Below are 23,180 nucleotides of genomic sequence, written 5' to 3'. Positions count from 1 at the left end.
TTAGGATCGTTGATTTTCAGTGGTAGATTTCGGGTCCAAGAAGCCATCCGGAAGACTGTAATCAAACATTTCGAAGTCCATCTTGAAGCACTTGTACACTTGATGCCTTACCTCAATGGGAACCTCATTGTAGTATCTGTGAATGTAATGAGGACTTAGTATCGGAAGATGAAATGATGGACGTGTGAACGAAATTTACAGCTTCAGCAGAACGACGACGGCTTGCTACTGACAGGTATATTCACCTTAGTAGAACCTGCTAGTACGGGACGAGTCCATGAAGACTATTCTAAATCCAACCATTTTGAGTGGAGACAAGAATAAATGCTAAGACGTCATCGTACTGAAGAGATAAGCTCACAGGAACTACTTTGTAAATGATAGAATGATCTATGGAAGTCACGTTTATTGAATTTTGTGACCTTTGTCTATTTAAATGGAAAATACCCTTATGTTATGGAGTACAGTGGCAGTTATGCTTAAGCCTATATTATTACACTTCCCGGAGACACTGAGAACAATCTCGAGACACAAACAAGACTGGTTTCCTCCTCACACATTACAAGCACTAACTACTCGTACCACGTGGATATGTTCAATGCAATTATTGCAGAGAATGGCTGCACATGAACTACACTAACAAATGCTAGACAACAACACAGCACATGGGTATGTAACAGGTGTGTCGCCACAAACACAGTTTCCCCGACCCTCTCCAACAACTCCCCTACTCACACAACCATTGCCACCACAACTCATCTCCGGCACACACCACTGGACCTACAACAAAGACCTATATTAGACAGGCACCGCTCCGAACACGTAACGCAAACACAGTACAATGCATTGTTGATGGCCTCCTCTCTAAAACACCACAAATTACGGACATTATTAAAAAACACAACATACACAGTACACACCTACAAAAAACAAGGTTCACACGCAAACATGAACACACATTGGACGCTACTGACACATCTTTACAGACAGAACTGCTGGCCTCATCACTTTAATGCACAAACCCATCCTCTACAAAGACACAGCACAGACAATACAATAACTCTCCAAGCCTGATATTGCATCAGAAATAGTCATTTAGTGTTAACTCAGTCACACACAAGAATTCAACATATTTAACACTACATTCCCCCTGACACGTCCCATGCCATATCAGTGCAATACAGTCCTCAGCTTCGCGTCCGAACACACGCAGGCATATCATAAGTAGGGAATTAACACTGAAAAAACTTCTAGATAAGCACATAACCAAGACAAGCACCGAAGCTTTGGCGGTGCAACACAGTTCAATGATATATATATATATATATATATATATATATATATATATATATATATATCAATCTGTCTATCTATCCATCTCTATCTATCTATCTATCTATCTGTCTATCTACTGTAATTTCTCAGCTACACTTCACAATGCACCCACATCCCACACGAAGCGCTCCGTTTTCCTTTCTCCCCTGACATTATATTCTGTTCGCCCAGACTTTCACACCCCACCATCTAGAGGACAAAACCCAAACTCCCTTCATATCACCTCCGCCTCTCCATCATTGTCACTACAAGAATAATCTTAAACTATAGCGATTAGAGAACACTTACACAAACTACAAGGAAGCAGACTGGACAGAATTCACAAGAAACAGAACAGCACTTCAGCATATAAACATCATACCTATCTCCAACATCAACAAGCTCATTATGAAATTTAATATCATGATTAATGCAGGCAAGCACCGTATCCTATGAGGCAAAACAGGAACCTAAACTTTACACCAGAGATGGCTCACCTCGTAAAATAACGCAACTCATTCAAACAGTACATCCCTCTTCAACATACAAAAGACACCATCAAAATGCTCTCGTAATTAAATGACGGAATTGACAAAATGAACGCAGAAAAAAAAGCCAACTTTTGTAGCAATATTTACCCACCCAACTGCCAATTTTCGTCTGTTGAAGACTCTTAATGTCATTACTAAATCGCAAACAGCACTTCTAAAACCCATGTCGCCATCACTACCACCCCCCAGGGCATCCCTTCTTTCACCAGCACACACTTCTTTGCATAGGCTGTCTTTCACTCAACCACAACGTAGCCCCTTCATTGCAGCAATAAAAACAAGGAAATCTACAAGTACAGGGCCTAATGGCATCAGTGAACTACACCTGAAACCGCATGACACCCAGGCCCTCACAAACATCAGCAACTCCTTATGCACATTGTAGCATTCCCATCACCTGGTAACATGAAACAACATCTGGAAACATGAAACAGTCATAACTATGCGCAAACAGAGCAAGGACTCAGTACTCGTATACCCTTCTCCATACAGACCCATAACACTACTCTGCCCGCCATCGAGGATAACTGAACATATGATCGTTAAAAAACAGAGAGAGAGAGAAAAAAAAAGGCCACAAGTCATAACCCCTTTGTTCATTAACAACACGGGTTTAGAAAACAACAGTCCACAAAATCTCTACAAACCAGTTCCACACAACATGCATTTGATGGTATCAATAATGTACAACGCGCTCAACTTACATTTCTTAAAACGATAGACATTAGTAAAGCATTCGATGTCATCAACCGACGCAAACTAATCACTAAAATGTACAACACAAACATGGAGATTAACACCAAATGTTGGCTTGCCGACTATTTACCTGGTAGACAGTACATTTTATGCTTTAGTTCATGGTATTCACGAACACAAACTTTTACTGATTGAGCTCCACACGGCTATGTTCCTTTACTTGTACGAGTACATGCATGACATTCCCACAACTCAACCGCTCACAAATGTTGCCCCTTGTGCATAGGGCAGCACCATAACAACTTCACGGCACATTGCAAACACAGCCTGCACACTGCAACAAGACTTACTCAGCACACTCCAGGCCTGGGTCAAGGACAACAGGCTGACAGTAGCTCCACTTAAATCCACCACCCCGATCATCACCAGCAACAAGCGCAAGCACAGGTACCTCATCTAACATCACACTGAACAGTGTACCTGTGTGCCAGAAACTAGCTTCAATAAGATCCTTGGAGTGACATACTTATGACTCTGGACTTACTTTCGTGGACAACATAGTAGACATCAAGAGGTGGTGCACCCCCATATTCAACGCACTCAAGGCGCTTACAGGGACAAACGTTGATCAACAAATAGGAACACTGTCGCTACTCTACGAATAATATATCAAATCAGTGATGTGCTGTGCCACCCCGGCATAGGTCCCCATCCTATCAAACACCTAGTACAGTGCCTAACATGTCGTACAGAACAACGCCATCTCCCCATCACTGGCTGCTTCAAAACCATTCCCACAACTCACAATTTGAAACTAGTCTTCTCTTTTAGAGAATATTGGACACGCTATTTTAAGCGGCAGCTGTGCAAACACACCACCCCTGTCATTACTGTACTTGAGAGTCTTACAACACAAACTAGGCACATAAAACCATCACTGGATTAACATTACCAGACTCTGTTCAACAACATTCCATCGCGAGACATTACAACACCAGCAATGTAGAAATACCTACAGATATATTCCGTACATAGGGTTGTACACTGCCTCGCAGAACACTGTAATACAGATCCCCCCTCCTAATATTCACCATCAGAGGTATCCTTAAATAGAGCTGATCGCGTACACCTAACTAGGCTTTGATCGGGACATCATCCTGCCCTCCTCAATTACCAACTTAGATTCAGGCTGGGAGGAGTCACAGTTGACATGTACCCAGCATGTAGAATAGGTCCACACAGCATAACATACGCAGTGGATCACTGCAAAGCTCACACAACACTGAAATGCAGATACATCAACAGTGTAAGGATTCTATGGGACGACAACGTAAGGGCAGTAGTTTACCAGCAGTCGATGGGTCTGCTTCGCCAGGTGGACCGGGGTTAAGCAACATGAACTGCTGCTGCTACTCATTGTTAATACCTTCTCAAAGTCATAAACTAATTTATCTCTTTTTGTTATTATTCTAAGAAAGATGTAGGAATCATTATCGTCATCATCATCACCACCACCACTATAATCATCGGTATTTCAGCGTTATGAACCCACTGGTGACGAACATAAGCCCCATCTCAATTCTCTGACCTTTATTCACCATCTTGAAAATTTTGGATGTGAATACCTAACAGAAAACCAGACAAAATGTCATACAGAAGGTAATAACATACATTCCTGTACTCATATTCAGCCCTTTCTTAATCCCTTCAGTCCAATCACACACACACACACACACACACACACACACACACACACACACACACACACACACACACACACACACACACACACACACACACACACACACACACACACACACACACACACACACACACACACACACACACACACACACACACACACACACACACACACACACACACACACACACACACACACACACACACACACACACACACACACACACACACACACACACACACACACACACACACACACACACACACACACACACACACACACACACACACACACACACACACACACACACACACACACACACACACACACACACACACACACACACACACACAATTCTTGATGTCTGCAGATTATTTTACTCAGTGTATGAGACATTCTTCGCTCTGGAAAAGTAATGTAGCATTCATTGTCAGCTTCAGTATGTGGCATTTCCCAAGTTATACATGCGCCTGAAATTATAGTTCATTCATTTTGAATAGGCTGATATTTTCGTCGCTCTGCACCTCAATTCCTATAGCTTAATGGGGGAAGACAAAACTACGGCTCTATATCCTTTCCACAGCACATGTTCGTGATTAGTATGAAGTCGTACTGTTAATCTGTTGGTAATACTTAGCGCGCAGGATGAACAGATAGCAATGTTGCGCCTAGTTAAAGTGAAAAGAGTATAGTAGGAAGTAACTATATATACGTCACGGATTGAAGGTCTACTGTGGCCCACAGGATAGATAGAAAGTATGAAACAAAATATATGTATTGATTAAAAATAATACCTTGCAAATTTTATGGTTTTGTTATACTTACGCATAGTAATCGCCATCGTTGGGTGTATGCTGGTTCTCGACAATGCTGGAAGTAGCGGGAATCCTGAGCACCTTAAAGATATACTCGAGATCCTGGGACATGGACTCCACCTTTGTCACGTACTGGTAGTGGAAATAACAGGGGCTACACTCGCTGTTGATGTCAGACCTAAAACAGAGTGATTTGGTAATTTCCTTTGCACGACCTTATAGAATATTTCTGTTACTTTCAGGTTTTACTTAAATCAGGTAAAGTCTTACTGAGTGGTTGTGGAAATAACACGGCTGCGCTTGTGGATGTAGTCAGTTCTAAGACAAAGTTATACGTTTTTTTAAAATTTATTACTGCTACTTCAGGGCAACTGTAACACTTCTTCTACAGTATTATTCATTGGCCATACAACACCAGTTTAATTGTTTGTGTTTCCTATCTCTCTCTGATGTGGACATAGTTTTCGTAAATATTATTCGGGAGAATGACATGTCTCATTTGTCTTCGTAAATATTATACGGGAGAGTGACAAGTCTCATCTTTGCCACTGAAAAGGACTCGTTGTGAAAGTGAAAGAAACTCGGGCTGCACTCATGTCTGTACGGCTGTTATTTGTTTCTTTTTCACATTTGACATATTTGGATCACTCATAGTTAGGATACTGTATCGTGGATGCATAAAATTCGATGCGACTGAGGTACGGCTGAGGAATGAGTCTCCTTGGTTATTAGTCAGCTTTTCCTTCAATCTGACTCCACTTGGAATTCAACTAAGCTGAAAGAGGCTAAGCATTGTCAGGTTAAATTAAATGCACTATAGTCAAACCGTAGCCGTGAGTGGTAGATGTAGTGACTGACCAGTGAGCGTCGGGGCGTTGGCCGGGTGAGAAGGTGGCCACTACATGACGCAGGAACTGTGTGAAGGTGAGGCGGGGCTTGAGGGTCTTCTGCAGCCGAGAGTACACGTCAGTCGAATATCTGAAACACCAGAAAAAGTACTGTCGGCAACAAAAGTCCTGTCTCCTCCCTTACGTTTTCTCTTTGGACTTTACAAATTTACTCGGCGAATTCGATGCAAATGACCCTTACACCACTTATGCGAGGCCAAATAGTCATCACTGCCAGTTGTCACGGATTGATGAATGCCATCATGTCTATGAAGGGAGGTGCAGAAAACACAACAGAACTTTTGTTCCCGACCCATACATTTGTAAAAGATAACTATACTCCGATTTTACCTGGGGAAATCAGGCCCCCATTGCAGGCCCTCACGCCTAAAATACTCTGTCACTGCTGCATGACATTCGATGAGCCTTAGTTATGCAACTGGACTGACTCTTCACGGTTATTGGTCAAAACGACCCTCCACTTGCCTATTAGGGTACCTGAGCTAAAAGAGGTAACTTATTTTCATCAAGTTGGTAAAAAGTGCTGTAGTTAATGTTTTCTACATATGAAAAACGGATTTGGAATACTGGTGTAGGGTGTCCACAGATTAGCTTCACAGCTTTAGAAATCAAAACGTATAATTTGTGCAGTTAATTATATACAAAATAATTATGATTTTTTACTGAGTTTAGTACACTTCAGCGTAGGCACCAATAGTCATGTAAAGAATATAGCCGCCTCCTCCTTATTACCGGCTAAAAAAAAATGTTCTTGGGAACGTAATCAGTCGAGTTTTTAAATATGTAATATTCTTTCCGAGCGGAAATTTTCTTGCAGTCATAGGTATTCTCTCTCTCTCTCTCTCTGCATAAATTAAAACGCATACAGTACGAGGCAAGCAGATACAGTAATGTGAAGACAGATAAGTAAATAAAGGACTCACGTCATGTTGGGGCTAAATGGGGCATCAAGGCCAAGGGTGAGGTGCAGGTCTGGCGGGAGGAGGTTGTTCGTGTGAAGGGCGGGGATCCAAAATTGATGGATCCTGGCACTCCAAGATGCTCCAGGCAACCGCTTCTAAGGGGTAATAGGAAATTCATCTTGTATAAATGCGGACGAAAGTATCGATCCACTTTTTTTTTTTTTAGCAGAGCATTTATGAACCTCTTCCACAATATTCTGAAAAGACTATTAACCTCCGAAATTCGCATAACTGGTCTGGAAAGTCATCACTCATTATTCATTGTTAAATAGTGATTCAATATTTATGCCGCAACTGAACTGACAGGGACATAAGTTCCACTGTCTCTGATTCATATCTAAGCGTCAGTGTGGGGCTTTCTCAGGTAAGATTTTAAGCTTTCTCAACAATGGCAGTGGGAACTAAGAATGGTGGAAATGATTCTGTAAGCTATTTCATAACCGCTTCAAAGTTGTAACTTTTTGTATTGGCTATCGCCAGACAATTTCGGTCAGCTTAGTGCTTAGGAGAAGCTTGGCAAAGCCTCACCCAGGGAGAGGACTGACTATTCTGTTTCGTCGGTATCTCCTGAGTTCAATAAAATTGTTGGATAGTAACCAGGTTAAGAGGAACAAGGGTTCTTATCACTAAATGAGTGAATGAAGATTATTTCTGCCCTCCCCCCCCAGCCTGTAAGGTCTCTCTCCATTGCAATATACAGGGTACTTCAAAATGTTATCACTTAGGCTATATGGGAAATATTTTAATACCGTACTTTGCGGCTGACTGAGCAGGCAGCGTGACTGATCTTGCAGTAAAGAAGGAGAGTGGAAACTGTTTGACTCTTTGAATCTCTAAATGATCTAGTACCGGTGTGTTGAAAGTTATATTTTATTACAATGTAAGTGTTAACTTTATTGAAGCACCCTGTATAATCGTCATGCGACAGTCAAAATATAACAAACAAATAGACGTTTTCGTGCTCAGAGAATAAAAACGTATGCTCTTACTTATGCAAAGAAAAACTAAAATTGAATTTAGCCTATATCTTGTTAAGATAATGAAAACCCTATGGGTGTATTCATAAGTAAAACTGAATGTATATCTTGCTAAGATAATGAAAACCCTATGGGTGTATTCATAATGTCCTACATGTCATGTACTGTATACATAATGTATGAACTACAGCAGCCTCTAATAAATTTATTTTGCCGACACTCTTCTGTTCGGCTTTGAATTTTTCAAACCGGGAGAGTGAGCTACGCCCTTCGTTAGCCCTTTGGATAGGAGGCTTTCCTAAGTTGCTTTAAATTGTCTGAAGGTTGCAAGACCCTTCAAAGGCCTAAGAGTATTGAAGGGGTTAATTCAGTTTTAGCCCATTATCGTCAGAAATCTGTCTAGCTTCTGAAGTTTTGTTTCACCTATTGCTGCAGACAATAATATCTGTTCACTCTTTACTTGAACACTAATGAAACTCCTACATGATATTATATATAGTTCGTTGTGCTTTCTGTATCACTTGGACGTGAAACTCTTTACACACCGCCCCACCGTTACTAGAGTCGCGGTGCACGACTGTGAGGTTGTTATTATCGTACCCTGGCAACCTACCATTCAAACGTGCGTCCGATTTCGTATCATATTATACACAAATCATATGATTATGCACGAATATATTATAAACGAATATTTTTATACACGAACTTATTATACACGAATCACATGCGTCTCACATTATACACGAAATCAGACGCACTTTTGAATGTAGGTTGCCAGGGCACGATAATAACAATCTGAGTCGCGCGCCGCGACCGTAGGTCTTTTCCACGTGACGTCAAGGGTCATGTGACTTGTTTACGTCGCCATACTGAACGGCAAATTGCCGGACGTCTAGAAAGAGAGAATTGCAGGTTCCACAATGTTATGCCACTGTTATGCCTTCGGCTGTAAGAAAAGGCAGAAAAGTGGAAGTGGGGTAGACTTATGCCAGTTTCCAGGCAATGAGGAAAGGCAACAGAAGTGGATAGCTGCCGTGAGTTGGGAGAATTGGCAGCCGACGGCCTACACCCGACACTGTAGCAGGCATTTCATATCAGATGGGCCAACCCCCACCCCTTCCAACTCCACCCCATCCCCCCACCGCCACCCAACCACCTCACACATTCCACCACCCCACCTACACACCCCCACCACCCTCCCACTGCCACCCCAACTCCCCCGCTGCCACCCCAACTCCCCCGCTGCCACCCCAACTCCCCCACTGCTACCCCGACCCCCCTTCCTGCCACCCACACCCCACCACCGTCCCCCACCACCCCTCACTCCCACCACCCCCCAACGACCCCCTAACCCAAACTTTCGAACCCTCCACCCCCACACCCCTCGCCCCCCAAATCCCCTCCACAAGCCCCCCAGCCCCCACAATACCCCCCACCACCCAACTCCCTTCCCCTCCACCCCCTACCCATCCCACTCCTCCCCTTCAAACACATTATCTTGTTCCTGTACAGATCTTGGTGGCGTTGATCCAGATTTCTGCATATATCAGACAGTTCAACCTCTGACAGCCCTGTCTGGACAGCCATTACTGCGAGGAGTTTGCCGTCCATTATGGAGTCGTAAACAAAACCACGTGATTTCTGTGACGTCACTGGAAAAGGTTTATAGTTCTGAAGTGAATATTAATTATGTCCGCAACTGTATAGATGCTGATCTGTACTACGATGAGTGTCCATCAGTGTAAATTGTCAACGACAATGAGAGACCAGTATCAAGAATATGTATAATTTGTCGTCTTCTGGTACAGTGAATGAAATAAAGAGTTTCAAGGTCAGTATTTCTCTTCATTTGTCATGAAAATTTTGTCATGTTCCGTCATGATTATATACTATATATACTGTACTGGTTTCACTTAAACTTGGCATAAAGTTGTCATCCATCCACCTTGAATGTTAAGTTATAACAGATGAACACTAGTGTATGACAAGGATTTAGGCCGTAGCATTGCCTTTTTCTACCAGTGAGCTACGTGAAATTAGATGAAAAGAACAGCAGATTGGGTCAAAGATGGACCTATAGCTTACCACGAAGCACTGCAGAAACTTCAACTAACCTCGAGTCGTTCCCGATCTCGTACTGGATCATAAGGTATCATGACGCCTTTGTAATACTTCTGGCGGTAGGTTGATACTAGGCGAATCAACGGGTGTCTGTCGACGTCACATCAGCGTGGCAGGATACCAGTAAAAAGAAGTTATTTTTGCTTGCAGATTTATTTTCGTTAACACTCAAACTAACACTGTGAAAACACATGAACTTAAGATTTAGTGTTTGGAATTCATTACGAGGAAGACACCACGAATGTGTTCCACGCCTTTTGCAAATCAGTATAGACTGCATGCATATACAGCATGTTTGTATGTAACTGTGTATGTTAGTGGGTGGCTAAACAAACAAATACTGACACCCATCCTCTCAAAAACACATCGTAACACTTTTGAAACAACAGAATTTGTATTCCGCATGATGAATGGATAGAGAGAGAGAGAGAGAGAGAGAGAGAGACGCCTATGCACAAAACTAAAATGGCTGGAGTCAAGAGTCATCAAACTGTGAATGAATCCAAGTTTAGTGCACAGAAACAAAACATCTGTCTGTACTCATGTCACATTTTAGGATCATACAGTCGCACCCAGTCAAGCATATCTTCCCAGCACGTTACTGCACCATATTCATCAATAACCCACCACAAACAAATGCCAGCGAATACAAACAACAGATTCACGCTTACTTCTCAGGACTTACAGGTAACACTCCTATGGATCGTTTACACGATCATTATCGGAGCATATTTTAAAAATCATGGTAATAATGACGTGCTTGGGAAGTGATGAAGTCGACGGCAACACTGATTAATTCATTTTCTCTACATGACCACACTGTTACCGTGTTTCGAAAACATGCTCCGACAGTGATCGCGTAAACGAGCCCTTAGGTTCATGTGATTCACTCTTAAGAGAATAGTTTTGCATTACCAAGAAAAAAATAAGAGTTGTTCCGACAAGAGATTGTTGTCAGTAATATTAACAAACAGGTGCCTATGATTTACGCAGAGGAATATAATGGTTTGCTTTTAACTTCAATAAGATACAAGAGTTGCCCTGACGCAAGCGAGAATTAGTGGACTAGGCCTTGACTTCCCATTTAGAGCAAAATTCAAAACTCTCACCCATGGGCACCGAGGAAACAGCTTGAAAAGTGAAACAGATTGGATCGGACTAGGTTGAGAGGAAGACGCAGTTGAACAAACTGAACCGGACTATGTTATGGTGAAGACGTAGTTGAACAGATTGAATCGGGCTCGGTTAAAATGCAGACAATTTTTGCTTTCATACACACACTGAACACACTGGATAAAGCTAGCTTGCACATGTATGCTGTGTAAAGCTGCATCCGAAACCAAATGACATATAATTCCGTACTGTTTAACGCTCACACAGCTGAAACAATACAGTAAAATGCAATATCTCAAATGTTCTGGGCCCGTGATAACCCCAGTGGCTGTCATTGAGCAATGGGATAGAAACTATAAAAGGACAAAATTTAAGCCTAGTTAAATCGAACAGACATCAGATGGTTGTTTGCTGTTACCGATGGATCCCGAGACACATTATTTCACTTGGTCGGCAATCTTTGATACATGCGCAATGACCAGATCTGCTCTGAACACTTGCCAGTTTTGGAATACAAGGAAGCTCAGAATATCGATATTATATATATATATATATATATATATATATATATATATATATATATATATATATATATATATATATATATATATATATATATATATATATATATATTTTTTTAATTTTAACTAATAATGTTAGCAAATATCTGTCATAATATCAAGTAGTTGCTGAACAATAGCATGCTTCGATTAAGCAGTAAATAAGGAAAATAGTTAATAATTTCTCAAACACTGTGAAAATATTGATGCTCTTTGATATAACCTTTTCCATATCATGCCTCTGCCCACCTTTGGTGAAGGCATTAAGTGATTGGTCTGTCCGGCCGTGCGTGATATCTCTTGAACTCATCGACTGTCATTGATGCAGTGTGAGGAGATGATGAACTGATTAGGTCAGCTAAGTCAAGGAATCAGAGGTCAAGGTCATATCGGGTCGAATTAGTTTATCCTTGTGGGCTCTATCTCCTGGACTCCCAGACAGATTTCGACAAAACTTTTGTCAGAGATAGAAAATGAAGAGGCGATGAATTGATTAGGTTGGCAAGGTCAAGAGGTTAAAGGTCAAGGTCATATGGAGCTGACTTACTTTATTCTTGTGGGTTTGCTATCTCCTGAACCCATCGACGGATTTCGACCAAACATTTGTCAGTGATGCTGTATGAAAGGACGATGAACTGATTAGATCAGCAAGGTCAAGGGGTCAAAGGTCAAAGTCATATGGGGTCGACTTAGTTTACTCTTGTGGTCACGATATCTCTCCAACCCCTCGACGAACGTCGACCAAACTTTTGTCAGTGATACGGTATGAAGGGAACAATGAACTGATTAGGTCAGCAAGGTCATGGAATTTGAATGGCGAGTCCATGTTCAAGGTCTGTTGGAGGCATACCGAGGGACGCTTTGCCTCCACAGCTCGGGGCCCCAGTTCTCGGCATTTCATTTACGGCTAAATCCAGGCACAGCATTGCGCAGCAAATACTTGATATTATGTCAAAATTTATCTTACAGAACATTTTTTCTTGTCCAAACGTAGTTTATGGTAATAGTAAGAAAATTATCAGTGTCGAAATTGAGCTTTCTTGTGCCCCCGAGTTTGCAAGTGGTCAATTGCAAAGGACTCGAACAAATGGAGGCCAATTTTTAAAACTAAAATAACAGTAATTTATATACTGAAAATCCTTATTATCACTGGAAACTAAAAGTATAAGACTGCTGCAAGCAATAGTGTGATACTGGAAAGAGCAACAGCTTCAACTCATAAAAGCCATTTTGATTACATTCATACTGCGGCCACACAGCACAGAAGGGGGTCAGAGAATGGCTGCATCTAACCCCTTAAGATCGAAAAGTCTCTCCTAAGTATATAGCATCGTCTATTGGCAGCAGGATATACCGTAAATAAGTAATGAGTTCGCATGCTCCGGGGCTTAAGAAATAAGGGTTTCCCAGCAATGCCCCCAGTTTACTCTTGGCTTCGCCTCATGATAACATTCGGGTTATGTGCCCGAGCTTTGTTATGTGAAAAAGCAGCCTTGCGGATTATCTCGGTCCTGAATGCTATAGTACACAGCTGATCCTTTATTCAGTATTGTAATGAAGCACAGATTTTGTGGAGAAAATATTTACAGGTATTTGTCAATAATCTCAGAGTGGCCGAAGAGGAGAAAATCTGATAGAAACGTCTAAAAATTAAAAGCGACCTGTGTTTTCTGGTCTTGTATTTAAAAGAAGAAAAAAATAAATTATCATCTGTGAAATTCCCCACTAAATTATTTAATTCAATGAAAATCCGAGAAAGTAATGAAATCTCTGCCGTGTTTGATGCCCGTTTAACAAATACATTATGCTTATTGCAAGAACTTTTTGGAATTATACATGATTTAGCAAACGCAAGCAGATGAACAGTGGCGTATGTGAGGATTACTATCACTAATGGCCAAAGTGGGCGGCTGATATGTATTAATTAACGCAACTTTGGATGGTTTTACGGCCAATTGATTAACTTTTTTACCTGGACACCTCCATTATACAACATGCCGGTACATAAACAAATAAGAAGCGATTATAACCCACGTTTTAAGTTTGTTTCATTGAGAAATCTTTGTTCAGTAATAATTAAACAAATTCAGATCCAAATATTGCTAATTAAGTTACACGAGAGCTTTGAAGTCTAAGTACATTGATGGTTGTTGGCATGGTTATGATTCCTAGGAGCAAATCCAGTAAGCTGGTACTAGTGTTTCATTTACAAATGGTATTTATTATATTCCAGCTTCCAGTTAAATGCATTATTAGTTATTCTGGAAATGCAGAAGTGTTGGAAATATTTTCCGTGCAGTAGATGGGAGGTGTGGTAGTGTGAGGTGTGGCAGTGTGAGTTATGGAAATACGAAATATGGTAGGCTATTGTTAGCTATGTATGATAATGTGAGGTGTGGTAGAGTGAGAAGTGATTGAGTGATATGATTGTTTAAAGTTTGACCGTAGGTTATGTGGCAGTGTGAAGTTGGGACAACGCTTGGTGTGGCAGTGTGAGGTGTGGTTGTGTGAGGTGGTTGTGATCGTAAGGAGTAATTGTGAGGTGCGGCAGATTGTGAGACGTGGCAAATTTGAAACGTGGCAATGTAAGGCGTGGCAGTATGTGTGGCAATGCTAGGTGTGCCACTGTGAGGTGTGGCAATACGATGTATGGTAATGTGTGGTATGGTAGTGCAATGCGTGGCAGTGTGAAGTGTGGTATGATGGACAGTAGCATCTTGGGTGATGCAGCGGTGTAATGTATGTAAGGCTTAGTAATGCTATGTGTGACAGTGTGTGCTGTGGTAATGTGCATGCTGTGACAGTATGAGTTCTTTTAATATAGTGTGACCGTGTGATATGTGGTTTGTGTCCATTAATGTACTGATACTTTCTTACCACATTCTTTTTACTTAATATCGCAGTCCCAAATAACAAAGCAGTATATAGCATTCTAACAAAAATTATAAACCAGTTGGTCTTCCTCGCCATACCTGACAGTAATGATGGTGGACGAGGCATTAATATCTTGTATCAGTTTGGATTCAGGTTGTGCCAGCTTTTCTATTCTTCGGACATCCTTTTCAGCGGGAATGCTTCGTGGCGGACCTCCATTTACCTTTCGCAGATGGGATCTCCAAGTGCTGGATCCCGCCTGTTTGGTAAAAGGGATTGAAATGTGAAGTACTCGTAGTCTGTGGAAAATATGAAAGTGTGGGTTGTAGAAGAAAGGAATAGATAGAGGGGAAAATCAGCTGTAGGATAAAGTGTCTGGGAGAAAAAGGGATAAGTCTTGAATTTAGACTTGTTTGAGATATAGGTGTGTTTAAGGGCCGGGGGGGGGGGGGAGTCCTTGAAGAAAAGTGCGTTAAAGCGTTCTCGTCCTTCATGCTTAAATACAAGTCCAGTGCACTGAGTCTCACCTCTGTCTCACTTAATTCTGGGTCCCCGTGGATACGTTGTCAGTCTTCAAGAAAACTCACAAGTGTCAAATAAAATAATGAGAATGAATACAAGGTATGATATATCTTGGTGTATTTTTCATTGACTAGGAGAGGTGCAACTAAAGAAAATTTAAACATAAATGAACCACTATTACGTAATAATATCCACACATAACTCGAAATATTTAATGTTCCAAGTGATCATCATAAATCGTACATTCTTTCGACAATACACTCCACGTAAGACTACAGTAATTATAAATATTTATATATCTTTATAGCTTCGCAAAATTTTTTAATAAACACAGGTACGGGACATCTTGTTCTATTCGTATGAGTTCCATGACACCAGGGCCTCTCTCTCTCTCTCTCTCTCACACACACACACACACACACACACACACACACAATCTTTGGCGTCACAATATAGCTGGCACCCCATGATCCGCCTTAATATTTTCGCCACGATGATGTATTCAGAGCTAGTTCTAGTAGCCAACCGAGAAACGATTTCAGTCACCATTTTTGGAGCGATATCTTGTGGCGAGGGAGTTAATGGAAGCTATATTTAATGCCGCTACTCGAAACATCTCCCGTAAAGGGAATAAAATCATCTGACAGTGGCAAGAACAAAATGGAATAAAATCAGGCACTGTAGCGAAGTGACTTGCCTTTCCATGTCGGTATCGGGAGAGGTATGCCTTCATGTGGTGACACCGATATAACTGGGTGGTGGAGCTACCTGGTTATACAATTATCCCCCAACTCCCTGTCCCCCGAGAGGAACCTGGAGCTACAACAACAACAACTACTACTACTACATACCACTACCCACTACAACAACTACAACAACAAGAACAAGAACAACAACAACAACAACAACAACAACTACTACTACTACTACTACTACTACTACTACTACTACTACTACTACTACTTCTACTACTACTACTACTACTACTACTACTTCTACTACTACTACTACTACTACTACTAAACCGATAACTACATAACTGTCTCTCTATAGCCAAAGCCTTAATCACGGAAGGGGTGGCCAGAAACAAATCGCCTCCATATCGCCCCGTCCCCCGCCATTTCGCTGCTCTCCCCTAAGTTCACCCCTCCCTCTCTCATATACCTCTCCACTCTATCCCACTGTCTCCTCCTGGGTCTCCTCCTCCGTCTCTCCCTCTTCACCTGATTCACATACTGTACACTCTTCTCATTAGTCTCTCGCTCTCCATCCTCCCCACATGGCCAAACCACATCAGTGTATTTCTCCTGATGCTTTCCTTCATATCCACATCCACACCACAAAGCCCCTTCACTTCCTTGTTTGCATGTCGGTCTCTCTGTGTAATTCCACATGCTCCTCTCAAATAGCTAATTTCCACTGCTCTCACTCTTGACTCGTGTCCTTCCAACAAGGCTCGAGCTTCTCTTCCATACGTTAGAGTTGGTATCACAATACTATCATGCAGCGAATTTTTCACTTCCATGCTCATTTTCCTATTTTTTATCACTGCTTTCAAAGAACCAGCAACCGTTGTTCCCTGTTGCATTCTTTCAAATACCTCATCCTCTAACTTCTATTCTTACTCATCACATCACCCAAGTACTTAAATGCATTGACATTTTCCATTTCCTCATCATCCTGCCTCACTGTACATTCTATGACTTCATTTCTCTCGAAGACTACAACTTTGCTCTTCCAACATGCACCTTTAGATTCCGTTTCTTACACACTCCGATAACGCAGTCTGTAATAGTTTACAGAGTGCGTTTCTTGCTACTTTCACGCTACTTTATTCAGTTTAGGAGATTTTCAAAGCTGGGTGTGTTAGATACTGTATTGCTTTCATTGATACCCTGAATACAACAGGTCTCCCGTAAGAGGAGTAAAATCATCTGCTGCTGGGAAGACTATATTTACACATCATGGCAGCAGTAGCAGCGGCAGCGGCAGCAGCGGCAGCGGCAGCGGCGGCAGCGGCAGCGGCGGCGGCGGCGGCGGCGGCGGCGGCGGCGGCGGCGGCGATAGCGACAGCGGCAGCAGCAACAATAGTAGTAGTAGTAGTAGTAGTAGCTGTTACGAGCGAGCGAGCTGTGCGAGCTAAGCGATGTTCACTCTACGTTCAGCTGAGAAATGGGCGGCCCGACACTACCCGGCCCGGCCCGGCACGACAAGGCCCGACCGCAATGGTTTTCAGTGGCTAATGACTTTTATACTATGTTGCATAGAGAGACTGTTTCAGCACATAGTAGATGCATTCAATAAATTTTGTTTTTAGCCCTATATATACTCATGAGACCAAAGAAACCCCTTGGGATCCCAGCTTTCCTAGGGAATGTACTGAAGGCTTCAGTTGACATGCTCCACTATGAAATCGAATTTAATAAGACTCGCTTAAGGGCCGCCTTTATCGGCCTCCGCTCGAGGTCAAGAAACGATTCATAACTCGGGAACCGGTGGTCCGATTGAACTGGAATTTGTTTTATTCTTCGAGTTAGTGCATTTTAATTGTACCTTGCTATAACAAAAATTGCGTTACATGCACGTGTTTTGCTGTGTTCAGATAACAAGTGAACACTCATGCAGAAATCGGATCATTATAATATAGATTTCCTATTGTAACACTTTTTTTTTTTCTTTTTGCATGAATTCTAACAACTAAATATCGGATATTACGCCCATAATTTTACATGAACTTTTTTTTTTTTTTCTATGTTTGGGGGTGAAATCAGCAAGGCTAATCGCCCCGTTTCTGGGTTATATCATTCGATGAATAGCCAAGCATTTACAGAAGCAGTTCCTTGACACGGCAAGTCGGGAGCAGAGAAATGAACATTGCGTGTGATTAAATGCTACGGCGCCTCGCTATATGCACATCCAGAGAGAAAACTGAGAGAGAAAACATGAGAAAGTAAATATATTAGCTTAATTATTCTTTTATTATTGATCAACTACCTCACAATGAATGTTGAAAGTTTACACCAAGATGAAATTATGATGAAATGCTCGCTTGCGTTACAGTAGTAATAGCAGTATCAGTAATTGCAGTCCCAGGCTATTTTGAATGTGAACAAGATGAACTGCATGCCAAAGTTTCCCTTACTCCGCAGACCATCATCGAATTACAGGATAGGGAGAGATAACGAACGTTTGTATAATCGGGCAGTTCCATCTCCCAGTTATAACGGTGCAACCACACGAAGACGGCTTTCCAATTTCATATCGTCGTGGTGAACTGACTAATCCCGCCACCTCCACTTAGGGTGCCAGACGTGACCCAGGCTTATAAGTATAATTGAAGTAGCGCGTGAATGTATGAAGGAAGGTTGTTGTGCTGAAATGGATGTCCTGGGAAGCAACTGAATAAAGACATAACGCAAAATTTTCTCTTCTGGCTGTGGTAATGAATGGTGTTACGTGAACTATTCTTGTATGGTAACAGTATGAAACACACAAAGAGTATGATAAGTAAAGAAATTCTGTCGCTTTGAGAGGAATCAGAAATATGAAAGGAAGGAAACAATGCTGGCAGGAGACTGAAGTTGAACATTTGCCCATGTCTGTACCTTGAAATGATCCGGCCATGTGGACGTGGGATACTGACTAGGAAAGTATGTGAGTGAGGTGGAGGTACAACGATATCACCGTGAAACCTCCCTCCTTTCGCACCTCTGTATACCGCCACGTCAGTTTATATTCTCATATTATGCAAAGCTGCAAGAGTGGTGGTGGCGAGATTTAAGCCCGTATTTTCGGCCATGCCAGTTACTGAGTTTCCTCAAGTTATGCGAGGTTCTCGGAGGCTACATTCTTCCATACCACACCTCCTCGCACCAAGTTACTCTAAGACTGACCCGCCGGCATGTCCACCGTTCCCACCAAAACACAGACATTGAGCCAAGCAGACCACAATAAAGCATCCTAAACTGCCAGCCTCGTGATTCATATATTACATGGTGTGGAATACTCGTACATCGTTAACACCTCTCTACCTTTATCTCATGACCCCTCATTCTGTACATTTTACCGTGCTGATTCATTTCCCTTACTCACAAATTTCTTATACTTTTCAATACGGTGATGGCTGTATTTATTTTTTCTTACTACCCCTACAAGATTATATTCAGCATTGAAAAATGTCATATGATGATATGGTTTGAAATACTCCCCATTTCAAATTTCTAAATAATTATTTGCTTTCGCATTAGAATCTTGTTACTTCGGTAGTCTGTATTCACCTTTCCTCAGCATTCTCACAGGGAACGTGTTGAAAACAGTCACCATTGGCCTTTTCTGGAAAATGATGTTTTTATCGTATTAAATTTCTGTTACCACTGGACAGCTACATACAGAGTAGGGAAGATATCTTCTTGCAAAGAAGTTAATATCCTAAACATTGATAAGTCGCTTCCAAACATCTTTCCTTCTCTTGATTCCCCTCCTCCATTACTTGTTATGTGTAAGAGAAGCTAAACTCCTCGTGAAGGCGCTGATCTCACCCAGACTAACGAATTAGAAAGAAGCACAGACTCATGACATTCCTGGTTTCCTTGAAGCCTCGACTAAAAAAGCTACTACAGACTCACCAGTTCACAGAATAACTTAGTTGTCTAGATCAGCCACCTGAAAATAACAGCTAAATTACATACTAACTTTTAGTACGCCGAGACCTCTGGTTTATAAAAATGGCACCAAAAAAAAAATAAAGATAAAAAAAATATGAATAAACGATTCTTTTAACATTTTCCTTTCCGAAAAAAAAAAAAAAATATTTTGCATACACTTTTCTGTCGTCTCTTCCTTTCTACCTTTCCTCTCCAGCCATTCCTCGACTCCTCTCTATTCTTGCATCAGCTGCTTCTCTCGCCTTATTTCATTATGCTCTCCCTTCACACGACTTCTTCACGTTATAAAATCACGCACCTTATCTTGGCCAACATATAATTCCCTTCCTTTTTCACCATACCTCTTCCATAATCATTACTATCATCACCATCACCATCATCACCAGATTTCCCATTTGTTATCTGTCTCTTCAGCTTAACAAAATTCAGGTGAGTCATTTACATAACATCATTGCAGCTGTACCTGATAACCTCTTCACCCTGACTACTTAATCGTATTATGTTCTTGCTTATTCCAAGACGATTTTTATCAGGACAGGATAGCTTGTCGACTTGGAGTGAGAGATAGCTTCATTACCCCCATCACTATGAGGCCTTATCTAGCTTCCCTTTGTACTGTACCTGAGGTCTACATTTACGCTGCCATATCACTTTAAACTGTGTAAGACTGAGTGATTCGATGAGTGACTCTTTACCTCTCTGATCGCTTTTGTATTTATAACCACTCTCCCTAGTCTCATATCCACGCATGCAGGGTCAGTTCTTGTTGGTTACTGTAGTGTCCTTCTCATGCAACTCCATTTCACCCCATTCCCTCCAGTACGAATTCTTTGTGTGTGTGTGTGTGTGTGTGTGTGTGTGTGTATTCGATTCATCGGAAGCAAAATCCTTTTAAAGTAAATTCAAAATAATTCACAATTCTATTAGGGAGTGAAGTGAAAGGATTAACTTTGATAACACTGATGACTTCTTAACTGCCAGCACTAACTTTTGCTATGGTGCAGATGGTGGTGTTGTAATCGTGGAAGAAGAAGACTCTGTAGTACAATGTAGTGAGGAGATTGGGCAGAGGATTGTACTTTTTGCAGACAGATTGTAGACGTTCGCCTCTCATACGTAACCAGCGTGCCACAGGGTCCTCTTCTGTCACCTTTTCTTTTGTGTCGGTGGTTTCTGGCTTTGGCATACTGGTTGCCGCCTCTGAGATGTCTGAGAAGGACATTAATTCGCCCGGGAACTGGCTATGTGGTGTCTTATTGTCCTTGATGATATGACCACTTTTCCTTGGATTCTGGTCGCCGTCATGGTCTGGGCGAGGTGGTACTTGTGTGGCTTTGGTGATGTGGCCAATTTCCCCAGCATGACGGTTGAGTAGATCCACCGTGTCACTGACGAGCCGTTGAAACATGAACAGCGACATTGTCCACATGATTAACAACACCACACATAGTTTAGACCTCGTCATCAGAAATGCGCTTAGCCTTGGCATTATGTTGAATGACTAGAGCATGGAAATTCTCTTATCAAGTACTCGAAATATCACTCTTGGATTAGAGTGTCGGTAATTTTTCAGATCACACGAGTGAGAATTGCTTCCAATATTTTGTAAGAGTTTAGAATAATAGACTGATTTTTGTAAGCTGGAAATGTGAAGAGAACAATAACAAAAAGAGAAGTAAAGAAAGAAACTCACAGGTAGAAAGGAGTTAGAACGGAGAGTTACAAATGAATAATAAAAGAATTGAGCATCAGAAGTGAAGGGGAGGTGTAGACTTAAGAGAATGTGGAATGAGAACGAAAGGGAGAAGTTGAATGTATGAGAGGACTGAAAACTGGAGAGAATTCAAAGAACGGAGGGAGTTAGGATCGTGGAGCTAGCATTGCAGAGATAATTAATAGAAGGGAAATGGAATGGTGAAGAGAAATTACCTGGGAGGAAAAAAAAAGTAAAATAAGGGTTATAATTGTGTAAACAGCATGGTGAGCTTGAACCGTGGAGTAAACAAATATTATCGAAAGAGAGAGAGAGAGAGAGAGAGAGAGAGAGAGAGAGAGAGAGAGAGAGAGAGAGAGAGAGAGAGTGAGTGAGTTAAGAGTTAGAAGTGCGGAGAGTTTGGAGTAAGAGCTAGAACTGTAGAGAGAAATAAACTTGTGGAAGTAGTCAGGATAGTGGACAGATAATTAAGATTTAAAGCTGCTGGGAAAAAATGTATCGTGGACAGTAAGAAACGTGATGAGAGTTAGTACCGTGAAGAAGTTGAGTTCTGGAAAGAAATTCTCGGAGAGTTAGACTTAGTTAGCATTGTGAAGAGGGTTAAAACAGTGGAGCGAGTGACACATGAGAGAAATAATTGTGTGTATGGAAGAATTAGAAATTTGGGCAAAAATACTTCCGAAAGTTAGTAGAGTATGGAGAGTTAAAATGGTGGGCTGAGACAGAGCTCCAGGGAGGGAACTGTGGAGTCAAAATTATGGAGTGAAAATTTGATTAGAATTGCAGAGCGAGACAATTTTATAGATAGTACCAATAAAGAGAGAATGTTAAAAGCGTTAACAGATTAAAGTCGAGTAATCTGGAGAGAGTCAGAGTAGTGGAGACAAATTTGGAGAGAATTAGAATTATGGAGAAAGTCAGATCTGTTAAAGGCGTTGAAGATTAAGCGGTCATACTATAGAAGGAATATGAATTGCGAAGGGAATTAAAAGTGTGAACAGTATGAGAGAAAAGTTTTAGAACTTAGCTGAAATTAAAAATGTAGTTCGAAGCGTGCAGGAAGATAGAATTATGAGTGAGGCCAGAGCTGTATCAGGTGCGACTGAAGGTGTAACAGATAGTAGCACACACACACACACACACAGGTGATCCGAAACAGGTCCAGCTAACTGAATGATGCGGCGAGTGCATACAGTATGTGGAGCTGCACCAATGCGCCCAACACCTGTGTTTTACTTTATTTGAATCCCTGTGAAAAGTGAGACACCTTTAATTAACATACCCTGTCAGATGTGTAGACACGAATCCCACCTCACTGCCGTAACATTACGCCTTATATATACAGTATATATATATATATATATATATATATATATATATATATATATATATATATATATATATATATATATATGTGTGTGTGTGTGTGTGTGTGTGTGTGTGTGTGTGTGTGGGTGGGTGTACAGATATCTATATCTATCTATCTATCTATCTATCTATCGATCTGTATTTTCTGGAATCATATTCATGATCTGGTTAAGGGGGATATAGAGTATTATGGTGCACAGATTTCGGAAGGCTGTGACTGAGCCTGACCAGTAATATTTACTGACTAGAAGGGCACTCAGTGGAGGGCAACTCTCCGACAGGGGCAACTTAGTTTCGAAACCAGTCTACGTAATGGGTT

The 23,180-nt window shown here is 41.4% G+C and overlaps 1 protein-coding gene across 1 annotated transcript; it reads right to left on the bottom strand.

Moving 5' to 3' along the window:
* On the bottom strand, positions 1 to 21,199 carry LOC145407256 (carbohydrate sulfotransferase 9-like). The gene is made up of 8 exons (XM_080278289.1): positions 20,768 to 21,199; positions 14,692 to 14,852; positions 10,040 to 10,136; positions 6,910 to 7,043; positions 5,937 to 6,056; positions 5,089 to 5,256; positions 2,912 to 3,028; positions 1 to 136 (listed from the first exon to the last, which is right to left on the bottom strand). The coding sequence occupies exons 1-8, from the start codon at positions 21,197 to 21,199 to the stop codon at positions 1 to 3; spliced, it is 1,365 nt and encodes a 454-aa protein (XP_080134415.1).
* Between the last annotated feature and the right edge of the window lie 1,981 nt (positions 21,200 to 23,180).

Source organism: Coenobita brevimanus, chromosome 72 (assembly GCF_032717465.1).
Source record: "Coenobita brevimanus isolate Jiangsu-jjx chromosome 72, ASM3271746v2, whole genome shotgun sequence".
In the NCBI taxonomy this organism is placed as follows: domain Eukaryota; kingdom Metazoa; phylum Arthropoda; class Malacostraca; order Decapoda; family Coenobitidae; genus Coenobita; species Coenobita brevimanus.
The sequence above is the reverse complement of the archived record's forward strand: the minus strand, read 5'-3'. Positions and strand labels throughout refer to the sequence as shown.